This window comes from Lycorma delicatula, chromosome 1 (assembly GCF_047948215.1).
Source record: "Lycorma delicatula isolate Av1 chromosome 1, ASM4794821v1, whole genome shotgun sequence".
In the NCBI taxonomy this organism is placed as follows: domain Eukaryota; kingdom Metazoa; phylum Arthropoda; class Insecta; order Hemiptera; family Fulgoridae; genus Lycorma; species Lycorma delicatula.
In genome coordinates, this window is record NC_134455.1 from 333,658,800 (window position 1) to 333,674,793 (window position 15,994).

At 30.6% G+C, this 15,994-nt stretch overlaps 1 protein-coding gene across 3 annotated transcripts in view; it reads right to left on the reverse strand.

The window, feature by feature from the left end:
• LOC142334278 (RNA-binding protein lark-like) overlaps positions 1–15,994 on the reverse strand; it is a 45,762-nt gene that overhangs the window by 27,725 nt on the left and 2,043 nt on the right. For all 3 annotated transcript variants that reach the window (XM_075382192.1, XM_075382193.1, XM_075382191.1), the window contains exons 2-4: positions 6,218–6,376; positions 4,686–4,916; positions 894–1,033 (exon numbers count right to left, since the gene is read on the reverse strand). In XM_075382192.1, coding sequence (XP_075238307.1) covers positions 894–1,033; positions 4,686–4,916; positions 6,218–6,361 — 515 coding nt within the window. In that variant the 5' untranslated portion in view covers positions 6,362–6,376. The remainder of the gene's footprint in view (positions 1–893; positions 1,034–4,685; positions 4,917–6,217; positions 6,377–15,994) is intronic.

A 15,994-nucleotide genomic window follows, 5' to 3' on the forward strand; every position in this document is an offset into this window, starting at 1 on the left:
ATTCCACATTCTACGATCTGCTTACCTCATTTTCTTATTTCAGTGTGGTAATGTCTTTGCTGTATAGTGATATCATCCCTGTCAATTAAAGCACTTTAACTTCTACTATGTTAGCAGTTTTATTAACGACATCTGAAATTAATGCTGTTGGATTATTCTGCAATTTGCTTCTATAAGCATTTAAAATGATGTTTTTCTGCACAACTTAAGGACTTTTTTTTCAGAGGGGATATCAATAATCATGCTGAATCTGTATCAGACATGATGTCAAAATAATGGTGTAACACAAGTCATAAGGACACAAATCTAGGAATACACTAATCATGGTCCAGTAAACTTAAAAAAATTGCCATTATATTAACTTCAAATAACTATTAGAGTAACTACATAAATAACAGAAACACAAAAATAGAACATAAGAACAATCATATGAAAAGATCAAGGATTTTAATAAAACTGAGAAGACATAATGTTATGTGAATGTCTCATTACATAACTACTCTACATGATTAATTACATGGATACTAAATAATGATATAATTTTTGAGTGATGATTATACTGTTGAATATAGATATGGCTGCGTTGTGAATTGGCACTGATACATGGGATGTGACTCAGTAGAATCACGATGAACTCACTTGCACAAACACAACATTTGTTTATTCTTCATTCTATAAGCTAACTCAATGCAGTATAGTTAGTTAATTTTTATCTTTTTTGTTAGCAGTTATTTAGCAAGTTATCTCTGTTATTCCTTAATATCTTTAGTAGATATTAATCTTTACTAAATAAATTACATAATTTATTTAAATTTAAATAATTTAATATAAATTACACAATTCTTATAAAAAGTTAATATTTTTATTATACTTTCAAAACAAACAGAATTTACCTATAACACTGTTCTGGATCACCCATTCCAGGTCGCTGACGAACTCTGCTTGTTGACACCTGCACTTTTATTGGCTGGCCATCAACATTAAAACCATTTAACTCCTTTATGCACGTGTTCACGTCATTAGTATCAATATGCTGCAATCAAATAAAAATGTGCTGTTCCTATACATGTCTAATAAATGCAATTTAAAGCTACTTTTTATCATCAGTTTTCACTGCTATTACTGAAATGTGAGAAATGAAAGTGCATTCACACCTTGTTTCTGACCAAATAATTTTTACTTTTTTTTAACCATTTCAAATAACACAATATATTAATTTTTCACATTACTGCATGTGCGCAAGTGCACAAACAATTAAGCCAGACTTAAAAATTAAAACTACAGGGTGAGCATTGAACCCATAATTAAACCACTACCAACACTATTTATGAAAAACTCTCACACAACTAGAACGACTAGTGGATGTGTACGTTACTACAGATTGTTCCTGCCGTTTGTCAGGTGGTAGTTTTGTTACAGTGCAATGTTGTGAGTCCAGTTGTATTTGTGTAAAATGCCTTATTCAATCCAGAAGAGGATGGCTAATAGTTGAGGCCTATATTCGTTCAGGATCATTTAAAGAATCAAGTGACATATTTGTAGAAAAGTGTCAGAACGCATATATCCCAGTGAAGAATAGCATACACAATCTAGTTAAAAAATGGCGTAAAACAGGTTCACTTTCAAATTCAAAATGAAATAGGCAACCTTCCATTCGGACTCCAAAGGCCATTGCCGATATTGAAAGAAGAATTACTGCCAGTCCAAAAAAAAATCACTACACTAGTTATCCCAACAATCTGGTGTTAAATACACATCTTGTCATAAAATTCATCATGAATATAATTGAAACTTGTTATGACTGAGCAACAACTGAAGGAGACAGACAGACCAAAATGACGATTAGCAACTGCCTTCTTGAAAACACTGTTGGTGGACAGATAAACCCAATATTGTATTTCATGTCAGACGAGGCATAATTTCATTTATGCGAACATGTTAATTTGTAGAACACAAAGTATTGGATGGTGAGAAATCCTCAAAAGATATTCAAGCGTCCACTTCAGGATGAGAAAATTGGTTTTAGGTGTGCCATTTCCAGTAATTGTATAGCAGGACCAATATTTTTTGAACAGACTGTCAATACACAAGTTTACCTCACAATTTTCAAATAATTCTATACACAGTTAACTGATAATGAAAAAAATATATAGCTTCTTCTAACAAGACAGAGTAATGTGTCACACATCAAACGTTTCACTGAACCGCATTCAGGCAGTAACGAACAAGCTGTCAGTAGAGGACGGTGGCCTCTATGTTCCCCAGTTGTCTACTTGCCATTTTTTTTCTTTGGGACTACTTAAAGAAGAAAGTTTATGCATATAATCCCCAGAGTATTGATGAACTGAACATTCAATGAGGAATCATGCAATTGATGACGTTTTGCATCAGATGACTCTCAATATGATCAGTCTAGCACAAAAGTGCATCAGTGTCCAGGGTGGTCATTTTAACGTATTTTGTAACAATAAGGTAAATAAATGCAACATTTTAATTACGTTTTATGTTTTTCCTATTTAATTTATCCGTATCCTTCATAAAATTTCATTCCAATATAACCTACCAAATCTGCAGCAGTTATGTTATGGGTTCAGTTTTATGTTGCTCACCCTGTATTACATAATTGAACTGGTACAGTGAAATAACAGTAAAGTATTTGTGAACTAATAAATTCCATACTCTAAACCTAGAACAAGTTACTAGTGTGAGCTGAAATGACTGCTAGTTTCTGGTGTGGTGGGGAGCGGATGGTAATTCACTGGTAAGCAAGCAATTTCAAAAATAACTACTATTCAAACAAAGAACATAAGCAGATAAAAAACATAACATAAAAGCAGATTAAAAAACTTTTTTTTTCATTCACTGCAATCACCTGCAGTGAGGTTTTTAGTTTTTTGTTTTAAATTTTGTTAATGTGAAAGTGCAGTTTATAGTAGCTGTTCTAGTTTTGTTTTTTTTTTTTTAATCTTTTTCTCCAAGTGCTTGTAGTTTTTGTACCAGTTGTTAATAACATGTAGTTTCCATAAGTGTGTATATGTGTGTGTGTGTATGCGCGCACGCGTATTGTATAACAAATTTGTTTACATTACATCATTATATCCCTAACTGGGTATGTAGTCCAGCCAAAATTGCAGAGGGTTTGACGATCTCATGAAAAAAACTTCAAATGTTAAGTCACAACTAATAACAAAATCTCTTCCTTCGACATGATGGTACTGACCAGAGCTTAGGCCAATGCAATTGGAAGAGCAATCCCCCACCCACAAATTTCCATCAATACCCTCTACACCAGACCTCATAGTCGTACACAAGCTGTGTAATCAAAAATCTAATTCACATTTGAGTGACCCTTGTAATACAGTCTTACATTTTACAGTAAAATGAAACAACTTAACTTGTTATTTAATATTAACTTAAATATCTAATAACATAACTGAAAAATTGTTTATTGTAATTACCATTTCATTAATAACATTATTTGCAATGGGTGAACAATTTATAAGACAACACAGAATGAATTTTTTGTCGTGAGAATAGACATAAGAGTGCGTCATGCACAGTAAAAGAATTATGGTGAATACTACATACACATTATCAAAATTCAATCCCACATGCATCTAACACACTAACCTTCTATCATTTGCAACTATTCTCATTCTGATTGAACAATAACTGCCATTTTTATTATCTGTCTTAAAATACTACTAATTTGTTTTAATTATAAAATAAACTTCTCAAAAAGATCAAGCGACCTACTAGTCAATCAGGTTCTTTCCTTTTATTTCTCTTTATCCCTCCTTATTAATTATTTGCTGACTAATTAACAGATCTGACACAGATTTGACATAAGAGTTTTAGCAATAAACACTAGTGATATGTAACGTCCGTAACACAAAACATTTGATGGATAGCATAATGCAAGTGACTACCTTTAAGATATTTTTTCCTGGGTGAAAAACACTTCTGTTATCATCACCCAGACACGCCATATTTGTTGTAATATACAAACAGATATCACATTTTATGTCTAAATTAGAATTATAAAATTTCCAACTGCTATACAGCAATTAACATGAAGAGCTGATACAGAATTTGAAAGAAATTCTTGAAATATATTTGTGCAGTGTAGTGCATTTTATGTTATGTGAGAAAGGAAATAAGGGACTATGAAATGTAATGAAAATCTTACATGAAATATGTATGAAAAAAAAATACATGAAAATCTTGAGAATAAGCTCAGTCTATAAAATTTTAAATCGACAAGTCCAAAGACAAATAAGAGAGGTTAGAATCTGGATAAAAAAATATATATTGATGGATCATGAATTAAAGATATTTCAGGTTAGTTAATCTGGTACATGAGGAATTCAGAAATCTGAAGGAAACTGGGAATGCAGGATGTGAATATGTTTTAAGTTAAGACTGACACATAAAACAGAAAGAAGTAGAAAATATAATCAAGCCAATCAAGTATACTGACTTAAGAAAAACATTCAGATATATAACAGATTCTTGTTTTACTATGTTAACAGCTAACACTATTACTGAAAAGTTCATTAATTTCTTTAAAATAACTTTACCTAACTCTGAATTAAAGAAATATATTGAAATTAAAAATCAAATTACTGTTGTGTTTCAAGCTTTTTTTAAGTCAAATTTTTATTAAAGAAAATAATTTTACATACCACAAATCCATAATTTCGCACAATGTCACATTCAACAACAGTGCCATACTTTGCAAATAATGCTCGAACTTGTGGAGCTTTAGTATTGTCTGACAGGTTTCCAACAAAAAGCTTTGTAGTGTGTGGTCCCTTACGGCTAGTAGCTACTTCTACTTTCATAGGTGTTCCATGAACAATGTAGCCATTCAAATTTTGAATAGCATCTCGACCTACTTCTTCATTCTCCATGTGCTGTAAAATAATGCAATCAAAAATTAAAAAACTTAGAGAATACAAATAAAAATATTCACATTAATCACTTGAGTAACCAAACGGAAAAAAAGTTTGACAAAAATAAAATCAGTACTTCAAGAAGCTTCAGAACCACAAGAATAACTCACATCTTTCGTTCAGCTCATATACTTTTTTTTGTCATAATTTCTTCTCAAATAAACTTTTAGATTAATGTCCAACAATATTTCACTGAATTAAGCAGAGCAAAATATTATGAAGGGAGACTATCAAAAGAGTTCATTTATTTACTATGAAAGAGTGCAAATATTGGCTGCTCACCCAAAAATTCCAAAGTTATATAATGTACAAGTTTAATTATAATAGTTCTACTTTATTCCCGTGGTCCCTTTAATATAAAAACTTTTCAATAATTTCAAGTGAAATATCAATCGCAGCTGTAAAGTACAGCCTTCACATTGTGGTAAAGAATATTAAATGAAAGGTTTTCCCCAAAGGTATGTTGTCTGCTGTCAACAGATGAAACTTCACAAGTAATTTTTAAAATTGTGAAAATCCATATAAGCGACCTCTGTAGGTCTGCATATTCCAGGGTGTTCTAATGCTGGAAGATATTAAGCAAGTTTATTTATATGCCATTATGCCTACACACACAGGATACCATCAAAGAGTTTTTATTAAATTTCTTTAACTAACTTAATGAGGATCTTGACCTCTATAGAAACTGATAAAATGATAGTACGTATCAACATACACAAACACATTTGATGTTCGGTCCCTAACTTCAACCTCCTTTATGTATGATTATCAATTTATTTTTTCCTGAAAATTATCCATATATTGCATTTCTACTAGTCTATTATTACTGAACTTTTGATTATACTAATATAATTATATATGCTACACTTAATTGATAATTGTAAATTACACTTTTGATGGTTAACTTTGATTCATTCAGAATAGTATTATGTAGACATCAAAGAAGTCTTCTGTTTCAACAAATTTATGATTTTATTTTGTTCATTTCTCATGAATAGTCTATTCTGCTAGTACTTCAGTAACACTTAATGTAAAAGCATGGTTTCATTTTTGTTTTAGATTCACCATATCTTTGTCACAAGTACAGATAGAAATCATTACAAGTAAGTTTCAGAAATCAAGAAAAGACAGCAATCATTAATGTTGGAGAAAGTGTACAAAGATGAAATATAATAACAGAAAAACACAACTAAAACTAGTAAAAATCCAACTACACATTCCTTTTAAGAAAAAATTATTTACAATGTATAACATCAGCTTACCACAAATCCATAGTTTTTAACAATATCACATTCTACAACTTTCCCATATTTTTCAAACAGTGGTCTAATATCGGCAGATGTGGTTTTATCAACCAAATTTCCAACGAATATTTTAAACGTTCCACTGCTACTGAACCCAGGCATGCTGCTTACTTTAACCTGCAATAAACAATTCACACATAAAACAGAGATAAAAAAAAGTTAATCTCCTCAGTTTTAGAATAAGTGTTTAAAGTTAACACCGACAAATTATTACATGTAATAATACTATTCTTTTACATATTCTAGAACTATATGACTTTTCAAACTACTGATTATCAATCAATGCTGGAATGTTATATTTATCTCATACAATACCAGAGTACATTTGTACTCTGGTAGTACTGCTGTTAACTTATCAAAAAACATAAATTATGAATTTATATTACAATAACATTTATTTCCAAAATAATTAGTTATACATGTTGCTGATCTAACACTCTTTACTATATTATAATTAAACATTGGTATTTAATTTTTTCTCTGGCCATTAAATTTATGAAATAAAAAGATATTCTTTGATATGATATGGGGTCAATCCATTTCAAATCATAAAATAAAAATAATTTTGGTCACTGAACATTTTTTATTGTTGTAATATTTTTACCAGGAGTTAGTAGTTTAAGAATGCAAAACTATAATTAAAATTTCGTAACATTTTTTGCAGTCATTTTTATTTGTGCAGTATCCTCATGTTTTGCGGAAAATCATGTAACTCCCTTACTTATAAAGATATCATGAATGTTCATTATGCAATTACCTAAAATGATTGTTTAAACTATTTTCTTGTGTATTAACCCTTAGAGCCTCAAGGTAACGATATATCGTAATGAGTGCTTGTAAGTCTCACCCGTACGATATATCGGGTGCAGTTTTTATGTTCATATATTTCTTTACGTTACTGCTAGATCGCTCATATAGTATATTTTCTTAAAGATTACAATTCGTAGATATCGATAGTGTAGGTTGTTTTCATTTTACGATATGTATTTTAGAGAATAATCGATTTCAAAATTACGATAATCTCTGATGTAAACAGAAGTTTGTTCCGTGCATTCATGGTTATGTTTTGGTTACTCCGTCCGTTTATAAGGGATTTTTTATAATTATAATATTATTTTATGAAATTAGTTTCAATTATAGTGTTAGTTGTAGTTTTAGTTACAGTGATCCGTAAAATATTCAGATTTATTCATTAGTTCGGTGTTTTTTTCTACATGTCCGGGCGTTGTAGACGCCTTACCGATGCAGAAATTGATTACTTTTTTGTTGATGATACTGATAGCGATTTCGAATTATCTAGTGACAGTGGGGCTGGATGAATTAATCACAAGCGATAGTGATGAGGATTCAAAAGAATATGAGGCATTCAGAAACATCACTGAACCGGAAGATAATGTCCCTCTTCACATCAATTTTTGGTACTCCCCGGACAAAAGCATTTGCCTAATCCAGGTTCCACACCTATAATTTATTTTTATTTATTATTTACACTTAATTTATTTGAATTGATTGTGAAAGAAACCAATAGATCAGCCAATCAATATTTAAATGCAAATAGAAATAGGCTGTCTGAACCATACTGAAAATGGAAAAATATTACCATTTCTGAAATGAAAGGTTTTATAGCTTGCATACTGAATATGGGGATAATTAGAAAGATTAGAGTTACTGGAGTAACTCTAAAAATTAGAGTTACTGGAGTATAGTATCATCACAGGCAACCCCTTGGTTTGGTAAAATGTTTTCAGCGCACCATTTTGGAATTATTTTGAAATTTCAAAGCATAAATGATACAAAAAAATGGTAACACAAAAATTTCAATAACTGTAAATAAAATGATTTTTAAGTGAAATTTTTTTTATTTTGTTCAGAAATAAGTTTAGTTTTTAGAAACAGTGATAGATTACATATAAATAGCAAGGATTTTTTTCAAATAAAGAACAAATTCAGTATTTTTTTTTTTAAATGAAAAAAAGTTGAATTTTATTTTTTAAATAATTAATCAAGGGTGTAACACAATTTTGGATTGCGCACCACAATCTACATAGTTTACTGAGTAATTACAATTTTTTTCATAATTTTATTGTGTATATTGTTATTTCTGTGGCATTTCTACCATACATCTACTTTTTCTGAAAAACGTGCTTGAGGCTTTTAACTAGTACTTACAAAATAGGCTTGAGGCCGAAAGGGTTAAGTTGCAAAAAAAAAAAATATATATATATATAATGATATTTACAATTAAAATTCACTTTTAACATTGGAACTTAAAGTTTAGCCAGGAGACTTATGTTCTTTTTTTAAAGGATTTTAAAGATGGACGAAAAGCTGTTTTCAACCATTTTCTGTGCATTATGTCTAAAAAAAAAGGGGGCCAGAGTGAAAAAATTTGAAAATGTTACAGGAAACACTTCATCCAAGCATAAACATGCTGTATAAATTTGATCACTGGGCCTTACTTAGTTTAGGAGTTGGTCAAAAATGTGCCCAGTTCTTAGGCAGCCTGATAATGGTCATTTATGTCTTTACCAACCACAGCCTCTCTATATATGGCTAGATAAGCTTAAACATGATTTAATAATAATTCTACAAAACTAAAAAGTAATAAGTACATAAGTATGAAACACCATGTTCTGACTGTTAAGGGTAAAAAATTTATGATAAAATATTCTAATCTAACTACTAGTACTTAATTTTTATAATGTGCTGGCTTATACATTACAACTCAAGTCCACAAAGTTAAAAAAAGTAAAGTCATTGTATGCCAAAAAAAAAAAATTATTATAGCTTACTGTACTATAGCCTACTGACTTGTAGCAACAGGAGATTCATGCTTGAGCTTGTTGAGACATGAACCTCGCCCCACCACCATTTGACCACACAAAACCTGCAGCATAAGTGGGATCACTTCAATTGGATGACATGTGCTTCTTTTTAATTTCTTTACTGTAGTTATTGTTACGGCCTTTAGAATATACTTATGTATAGCAGTTAATCATTTATAACAAATTTTTGTTATGTGGGTGAAGTGATAAATGAACTGTGTCATAACAAGATAAGCCAGCCCCTGATAAGGGGTAATTAGTATAAATAACTTGCCAGAAGAAGAGCAAACAAAACCTTTTACAATTACGAATTTCTGTTAAAATTAAAAATATTTGCCTTTATCATAAATGTAAATATTTAGAAGAGTACAATCGCATATTTGGGAGAAAGTGTTGTGATCCCTTAAAAACTCACAATAAGACTAGTAAAAAAAACGGCTTGCATAATATACTTCTTGAGCATTTTTTAAGCCAACAAATTTTAATGTAAATTTAATAACTGGTAAAGCCCCTTGCCCAACATGCACTTCAAAAATTTTAATAAATCAGCAAGCAATTCAAGCAAACGTGAAGATGAATTTGTTCCTGAAGCATATGAACTCGCTCAGTAAATAACTTTGCAACAAATTAAATAAACAACAAAGGCATTCCGCACTACAGAAAAAGCTGAGAAAATCCCATCTACTGTAAAAAGAAACTTGAAAACCTCATTTGGTAAGGATTTTGAAGAAAAAAAAAATCAGCCTAGTAATAGTACAGTGAGTGTTCTTCGTGTTTTCAAATAACCACAATCTCAGGAAAGGTCGACATGAGACTGTACAAGATTACACTTCATTTACATTCGTACATATCATCTCCATTCATCCTCTGAAGTAATACCTTACAGTTGTTCGGGAAACTAAACAGAAAAAGAAAGACGTGAATATGTTATATGTTAGATCTGTAGTTACCCACCGGGATGGTCTAGTGGTGAACGCATCTTCCCAAATCAGCTGATTTGGAAGTCGACAGTTCCAGCGTTCAAGTCCTAGTAGTCAGTTATTTTTACACGGATTTGAATACTAGATCGCGGATACCAGTGTTCTTTGGTGGTTGGGTTTCAATTAACCACACATCTCAGGAATGGTCAAACTGAGACTGTACAAGACTACACTTCATTTACACTCATACATATCATCGTCATTCATTCTCTGAAGTATTATCTGAACGGTAGTTACCGGAGGCTAAACAGGAAAAAGAAAACGAGATCTGTAGTTAGATTATGGATCATCTAACTGATAATTTTTATCTTCCAAAGTTACGTGCCAATTTTTTATACTTATTTACATTTTTCCTTTAAAATAAATAAGACGTAAATGCCTCTTCTGATTAAAATTCATGATAATTTTGTTTTTAAGTGCACTTTCAAACAAATTAAGCCTACTATTTTTTAACCACCGTTCAAAATTGTTATCCTCAGTAAATGTTTTAAGCTTATAATTTACTTCTGCAAAAAGACAGTCTTTTAAAGAACTCACTTTCTTATTAAAAAATAATTAACACAAATGCCTGTAGATTTAAACCAAGTAACAGAACGAATATACCAAGGTGACTGAATGATGTTAATACAATAGTACAACCTGTAGACTGCATAAGACAAGAATGCAAATATCACTCAGTTTTATAATAAATTAAATAATTTTTTCTTAAATAAAACTTGCTTCTTTAATCTGATAATTTTAAAATCTACATTTAATTAGTTTCATCTTTATTTGCCAAAAGATATAATGATCCAATTTAACTTACATTGCATATACAAAAAACAATATTACTTTTCACAAAATAATCATTATTATCAAGGAAAATTAATTAATTCATGAAATAAGCTTATAACTTCCAGTTATGTAATAACAGAAGTTCAGTAGAATACAATGCACTTTAAAAAAATTAATTTAATGAATTTTTTAATTTATTCAGGGTCATTGTTTTTCATAATTTTTCAAAATGTGTTTATAATACTTTAATGAAATATAGTACCCTAAGTCATCTAAGACTTTTTCTCCCATTAGAGATAAGGGTTTGAAAATGGCTTTTGGAGATTTCCTCATTTTTAGCTCTATATGGGCGTAAAAAGAAGACAGGATATTTTTACTTAAAAATAAAAATGTACTTTGCTTTTTACGTGAAAATACCAATTTTTTAAGATCGTCCCCCTGATTAAATGTTTTAACCCTTTGTACGTACGTGGTAAGCAGAATACCTCGCCAATCCTCTCTCATATCACTATAGGCAGAATATATTGTTGTCTCACCAGTAAGCATTAATATATTTTTAGTTTGTAAAATTGCCACTAGAATATAGGACAATGTTTGTTTACTATGTTGTTTTGATGCTAATCACAAACTACGCAGAACTAGTATCACTAAACACAATAGGAATTAATAGCCCAATTGGCCAACAGGGCAGGGAATATTTCTAACGAAATATTCCATTCCTAATCTCAGCAATAGAAAGTGGAGAGCCATGGTTGTTGCATAGCTGTTTATATTAGTTGATATGCGAGACTCTTTATTGTTGAATGAGATTATGTTTAGTTTTATTTTAATATTTATTATGTTTTTTAATTCATTTTGTAAATATGTTCAGAATTAAATTAGTTTTTAGCTAATAGCTAGCTAAGTTTTTCTGGCCACAGTAATAAATATGCCATTGTCCCAACTCGAATTTTACTTTGCTTCAAAATGGGAAAGTTGAATTCCTTTTACGTGGATGTTTTTACAAAGGACAAATTTTTAAACTTTTTTTGGAACTTGCACTTGAAAGTAGCAGTACATGAGAGCATGATCTCTATCAAAAGATAACTAAGCTTTAGGGTTTACAATCCTCAAAAACCAACAAAATTTAGAATCAAACTTTTTGTTCTATCCAACTGTTGTAATGGTTATATTTATAATTTTGTCATATTCAGAAAACAAGATCTTATACCTGATTCAACACTTCTAAAAACAACCCAAATAGTAAAAGCACTTTGTCAGTTTGTAAATATTAAAGATGCTACATCACCTACAACTGGACTACATGTATACAGTCAGGTACTACACCAATCTTGAATTAACACAAGAACGTTTAGATCAGTACTTACCTGATAAACACAGTCATCTCATCTAAAAAAAAATCTTAACTAGAAAAATGATATTATTTCACGTAGAAAAAAAAATGTTTTGGTGGTTTCTTATAAGGATAAAAGGGTAGTACACATCCTTAGTACCCATGGGAAGGGAAGCAAGTCACGTGTAACTGTTCCCATCAAATGGTCTAGTAAACCACCAGTCTTAAAGCCGCATGCTGTTGTAGATTATACAAAACACATTGGAGCCTTAGAATAATGCAACCACTTTATCGCCTCATATAAGATTTACTAGACAAACCAATAAATGCTATCGCAATGCTTTTTTCTGGATTTTAGAAGTTTGTATTATAAATTCTTATCTGGTGTATAAACAAATTCAGAAAGAACACCATAAAAAACCAATAAGCCACTTGGCTTTCAGAAAGAGCTTGGTGAGATCCCTAGTGCCTGAGAGAGTGAAAGTTTGGCCTATTTCAAAAAGACGTGGGCGACAATCACAAGGAACTCATGAGGGATTGGATGGAAAGCAATGTTTCATGACAGACAGAAATAGGATCAGCCAGAAGTGTGGTATGTTTGAAGAGAGGTTATAGAAAAGAAACTATTTATTTGAGCAAGATATGTGAAGCCAAGCCTGCCCTCCATCCAGAAGTTTGCTCTGATGTATACCATACTCAAGCTCAATTCTAGGATACATTTTTTGTATTAATTTTCATTGTAAATTAATTTTTTTCTTTATTGAAAATACATAATTTTTCCTTATTGAAAAAAATGTTTCGAAAAATACAATTTGTTAAAATATGTTTTTACGTATTACCAGACATGAAGAATAAATAAAAAATAAAACATTAGGAAATTTTTTTTTAAATTTATATAAGTGCTAGAGGAAATTTTATAATTTCACATTCAGCATATGAAGGGTTAAGATTGAACAAAATAAAATATTTTAAGTTATGATCTCTCGAAGCTTATTAAAATGAACCTTTTTTAATTGAAAATGAAGAGAAAATAAATTTCATTGATACCTTAAAGAACAAAATCCCCACATTTCTACGAATGAAAATGGCCATTTTCATTTGGCCAATAATCATGAATATTTTCATTGGCCAATATGCATGAAGCGTCAAAATATGCAAATTAAAATAATAAAAAGGTAGTAATCTTTAGTTTTTTTTTTTTTTTTACTAAAATTACAAAGTAGTTCAATAACATAACAATAAATTTGATAATTAACATTTAGTTATTTTTGTAAACTTAACGTTTAGTGTCTTCGATAACTTAAAATATCTTTATAAGTGGAAAAGGATCACTCCACATCCACTGACATAACTGGGAAGTATTTGAATTTGGGTGCTATGTTAGTACTTATTGTTTCTGGCAAAAGTTCACCCATCCCATTAATAAACTATCAATTTGACACAAAGGTTCAAAACCTGGGTTATTTGGTGGATTTTATCCATTTACTGAATAGTTAGTCAACACCAAACCTTGAGTTTCAAGCTTTTTAATGCTCGCAGGTATCTGGGAAAAATGAGTGCTAATCACAACTGTTTTTTTTTTTATTAGAATAATTAATGCTTCCTTGGACTGACAAACTTAGTCTTTGCACTATCAAAGTCGTTTATTACACCTTTGATGGCCTCGAAATGTTCATTGTAAAACAGTACAGCTTCAACCCATGTCCCCTATTGTGTTACCACCATTTCAGGAGGTAAAGGCACATTTGGCAGTTTTTCTTTATAGGCCTTATTGTGAGCAGGTGCCTTAAGACACACTTTCTTTGTTGATGAAATCAGTTTATTTACATTTGCAAACATGGATCATACTTCTTCAGCAAATCACGTGCTTTGCTCACTTTGTGAGCATAGCACGTCACATTAATCAAATTGGGATAAAATACTTGGAGGCTTTGGCTGCCTTGATCATATAAGTATAGGGAGCAGCATCTGAGGGAAATATTAACTCTTTTCATCTGCTGAAAAATCAGGAAATATTTTTTTATGCTCATTAAAAAATCTAGCAATTGTAGAATGATTCGCCTTTTCAAGGTCTTTGTAGGTCACCAAATAGGAAGAAGGTTCTAGTTTTTAATGCACTGACAATTAAATTCACAATGTAATGGCCACAACTACCGGTAGTTTCGTCAGCTGAATTCCAAATAATTCTATCCCTGAGTTGACTGTATTTCTTCCATAACATGTAGGTAAATTGTTGGTATATAATCTTTATGCAATGTTAATTCATCTGGTATATTTTGATTCAAGCAATATTTTTGCAAAAAATCTTTGAAGGTAGGATTTGTAAGTTTGTGAAGAGGAATATTACTTGTAAGCAATGCTTCATGTAAATCGATGCTAAAGTAGTTTTTTGTTTACCTCTGGAAGGTTAAATCACTGCTACTTGCCGCTGTTGTAAGTTTTTTTCATGGACCTTCCTTTGGCAATTCTGCAATATGAAGACTTGTCTTGATATACTGGTCTATTTGAAACTTTTTTGTGCACAAAATATTTTTCTTGCAAACTCTATAATATAAAACATTCCTGTCATATGTAAATGTTCCAGGATAGTCAGCTATCTACAATGAGGCATATACACACTAAACTTTGCTCAAATAAATAAAAAACTAAACTAATGCAATGAGAGCATCAACAGTAATTTAACTGTCTGTGGGAAGAGTGCTGCAGTAGGCATGCATGACGCAACAGTATCGTCAATCTTTGTCTCGTATGAGTCTGTGTATTATTTGGCCTCATAATATTATCCTACCAAAACCATAGACGTGCAGCTGCTAAGTGCACTCTAAGAGCCGTGCGGCTAATAGGTTTAGACGGCTACAACGTTAAGATTTCATTTATTAACTAGGTACCCTACCAAGAAATATTGTAAATATAGTGATATCACTACATTTTAAATTAAATATGTAATAACCGGCGAGAATGGGCTTAATATGCAAATGCATATAATCCGGCCTCTAACTATTATGTTATTACAGTATCATTTTGGGTACTTTTCAAGAAGACGCCTGCAGCTGATCTGTAGTTAATATGTAGTATTTTTACATGTAGTACTACCTATTTTTTCTTTTTAAATATATACACTATACTGTATCATTAAAATAATACAATGATATTGTAATAATAAAATGGTAAAATAAAGTACAGTATTTTTTGAACAGAGTAATTAGTGTATAACATAACAAGAACCTAACCTGTATTTCTGCATTAAATGCAAGACTCAATTTAAGTAATTTTATTATATACAGAAATTTTCCGTAACGTATCACCCACATTAAGTGAAGGTGCACTATAATAAATTTATATAAATAAATGACTAAATACATATATATATATATATATATATATATATATATAAAACTAAATCTAAGAGTATAAATATGATCAAACCAAACTTAACCTACACTTCCATCACTCACTAGTCAAGGTTAACGAGCATAGATTAAGTTTGGTTAGAATTAATTTACTTATTACATAAAGTTAGATTATAATTTTAATTTATTTATTTTCTCCTTTCAGTGGCGCCATCTAAAACTATCTACAATGACAACTGATTAACTTCAGATCAGCTGTGGACATCTTGAAAAGTATCTGTATGTAATTTGTAAATTTAATATTAGACAATATTAGCAAACAAAGCAAGCATTAGGTTAATTTCAGTTAGCTTATATTGATATCTTATGAATTTCAGTACACAGAAATGTTATGTTACCTTACCTAACTAAACCTGCCCCTTATTCACCAATATTATTAATTAGCATTAAGTGACCATATTATGTATAATTTG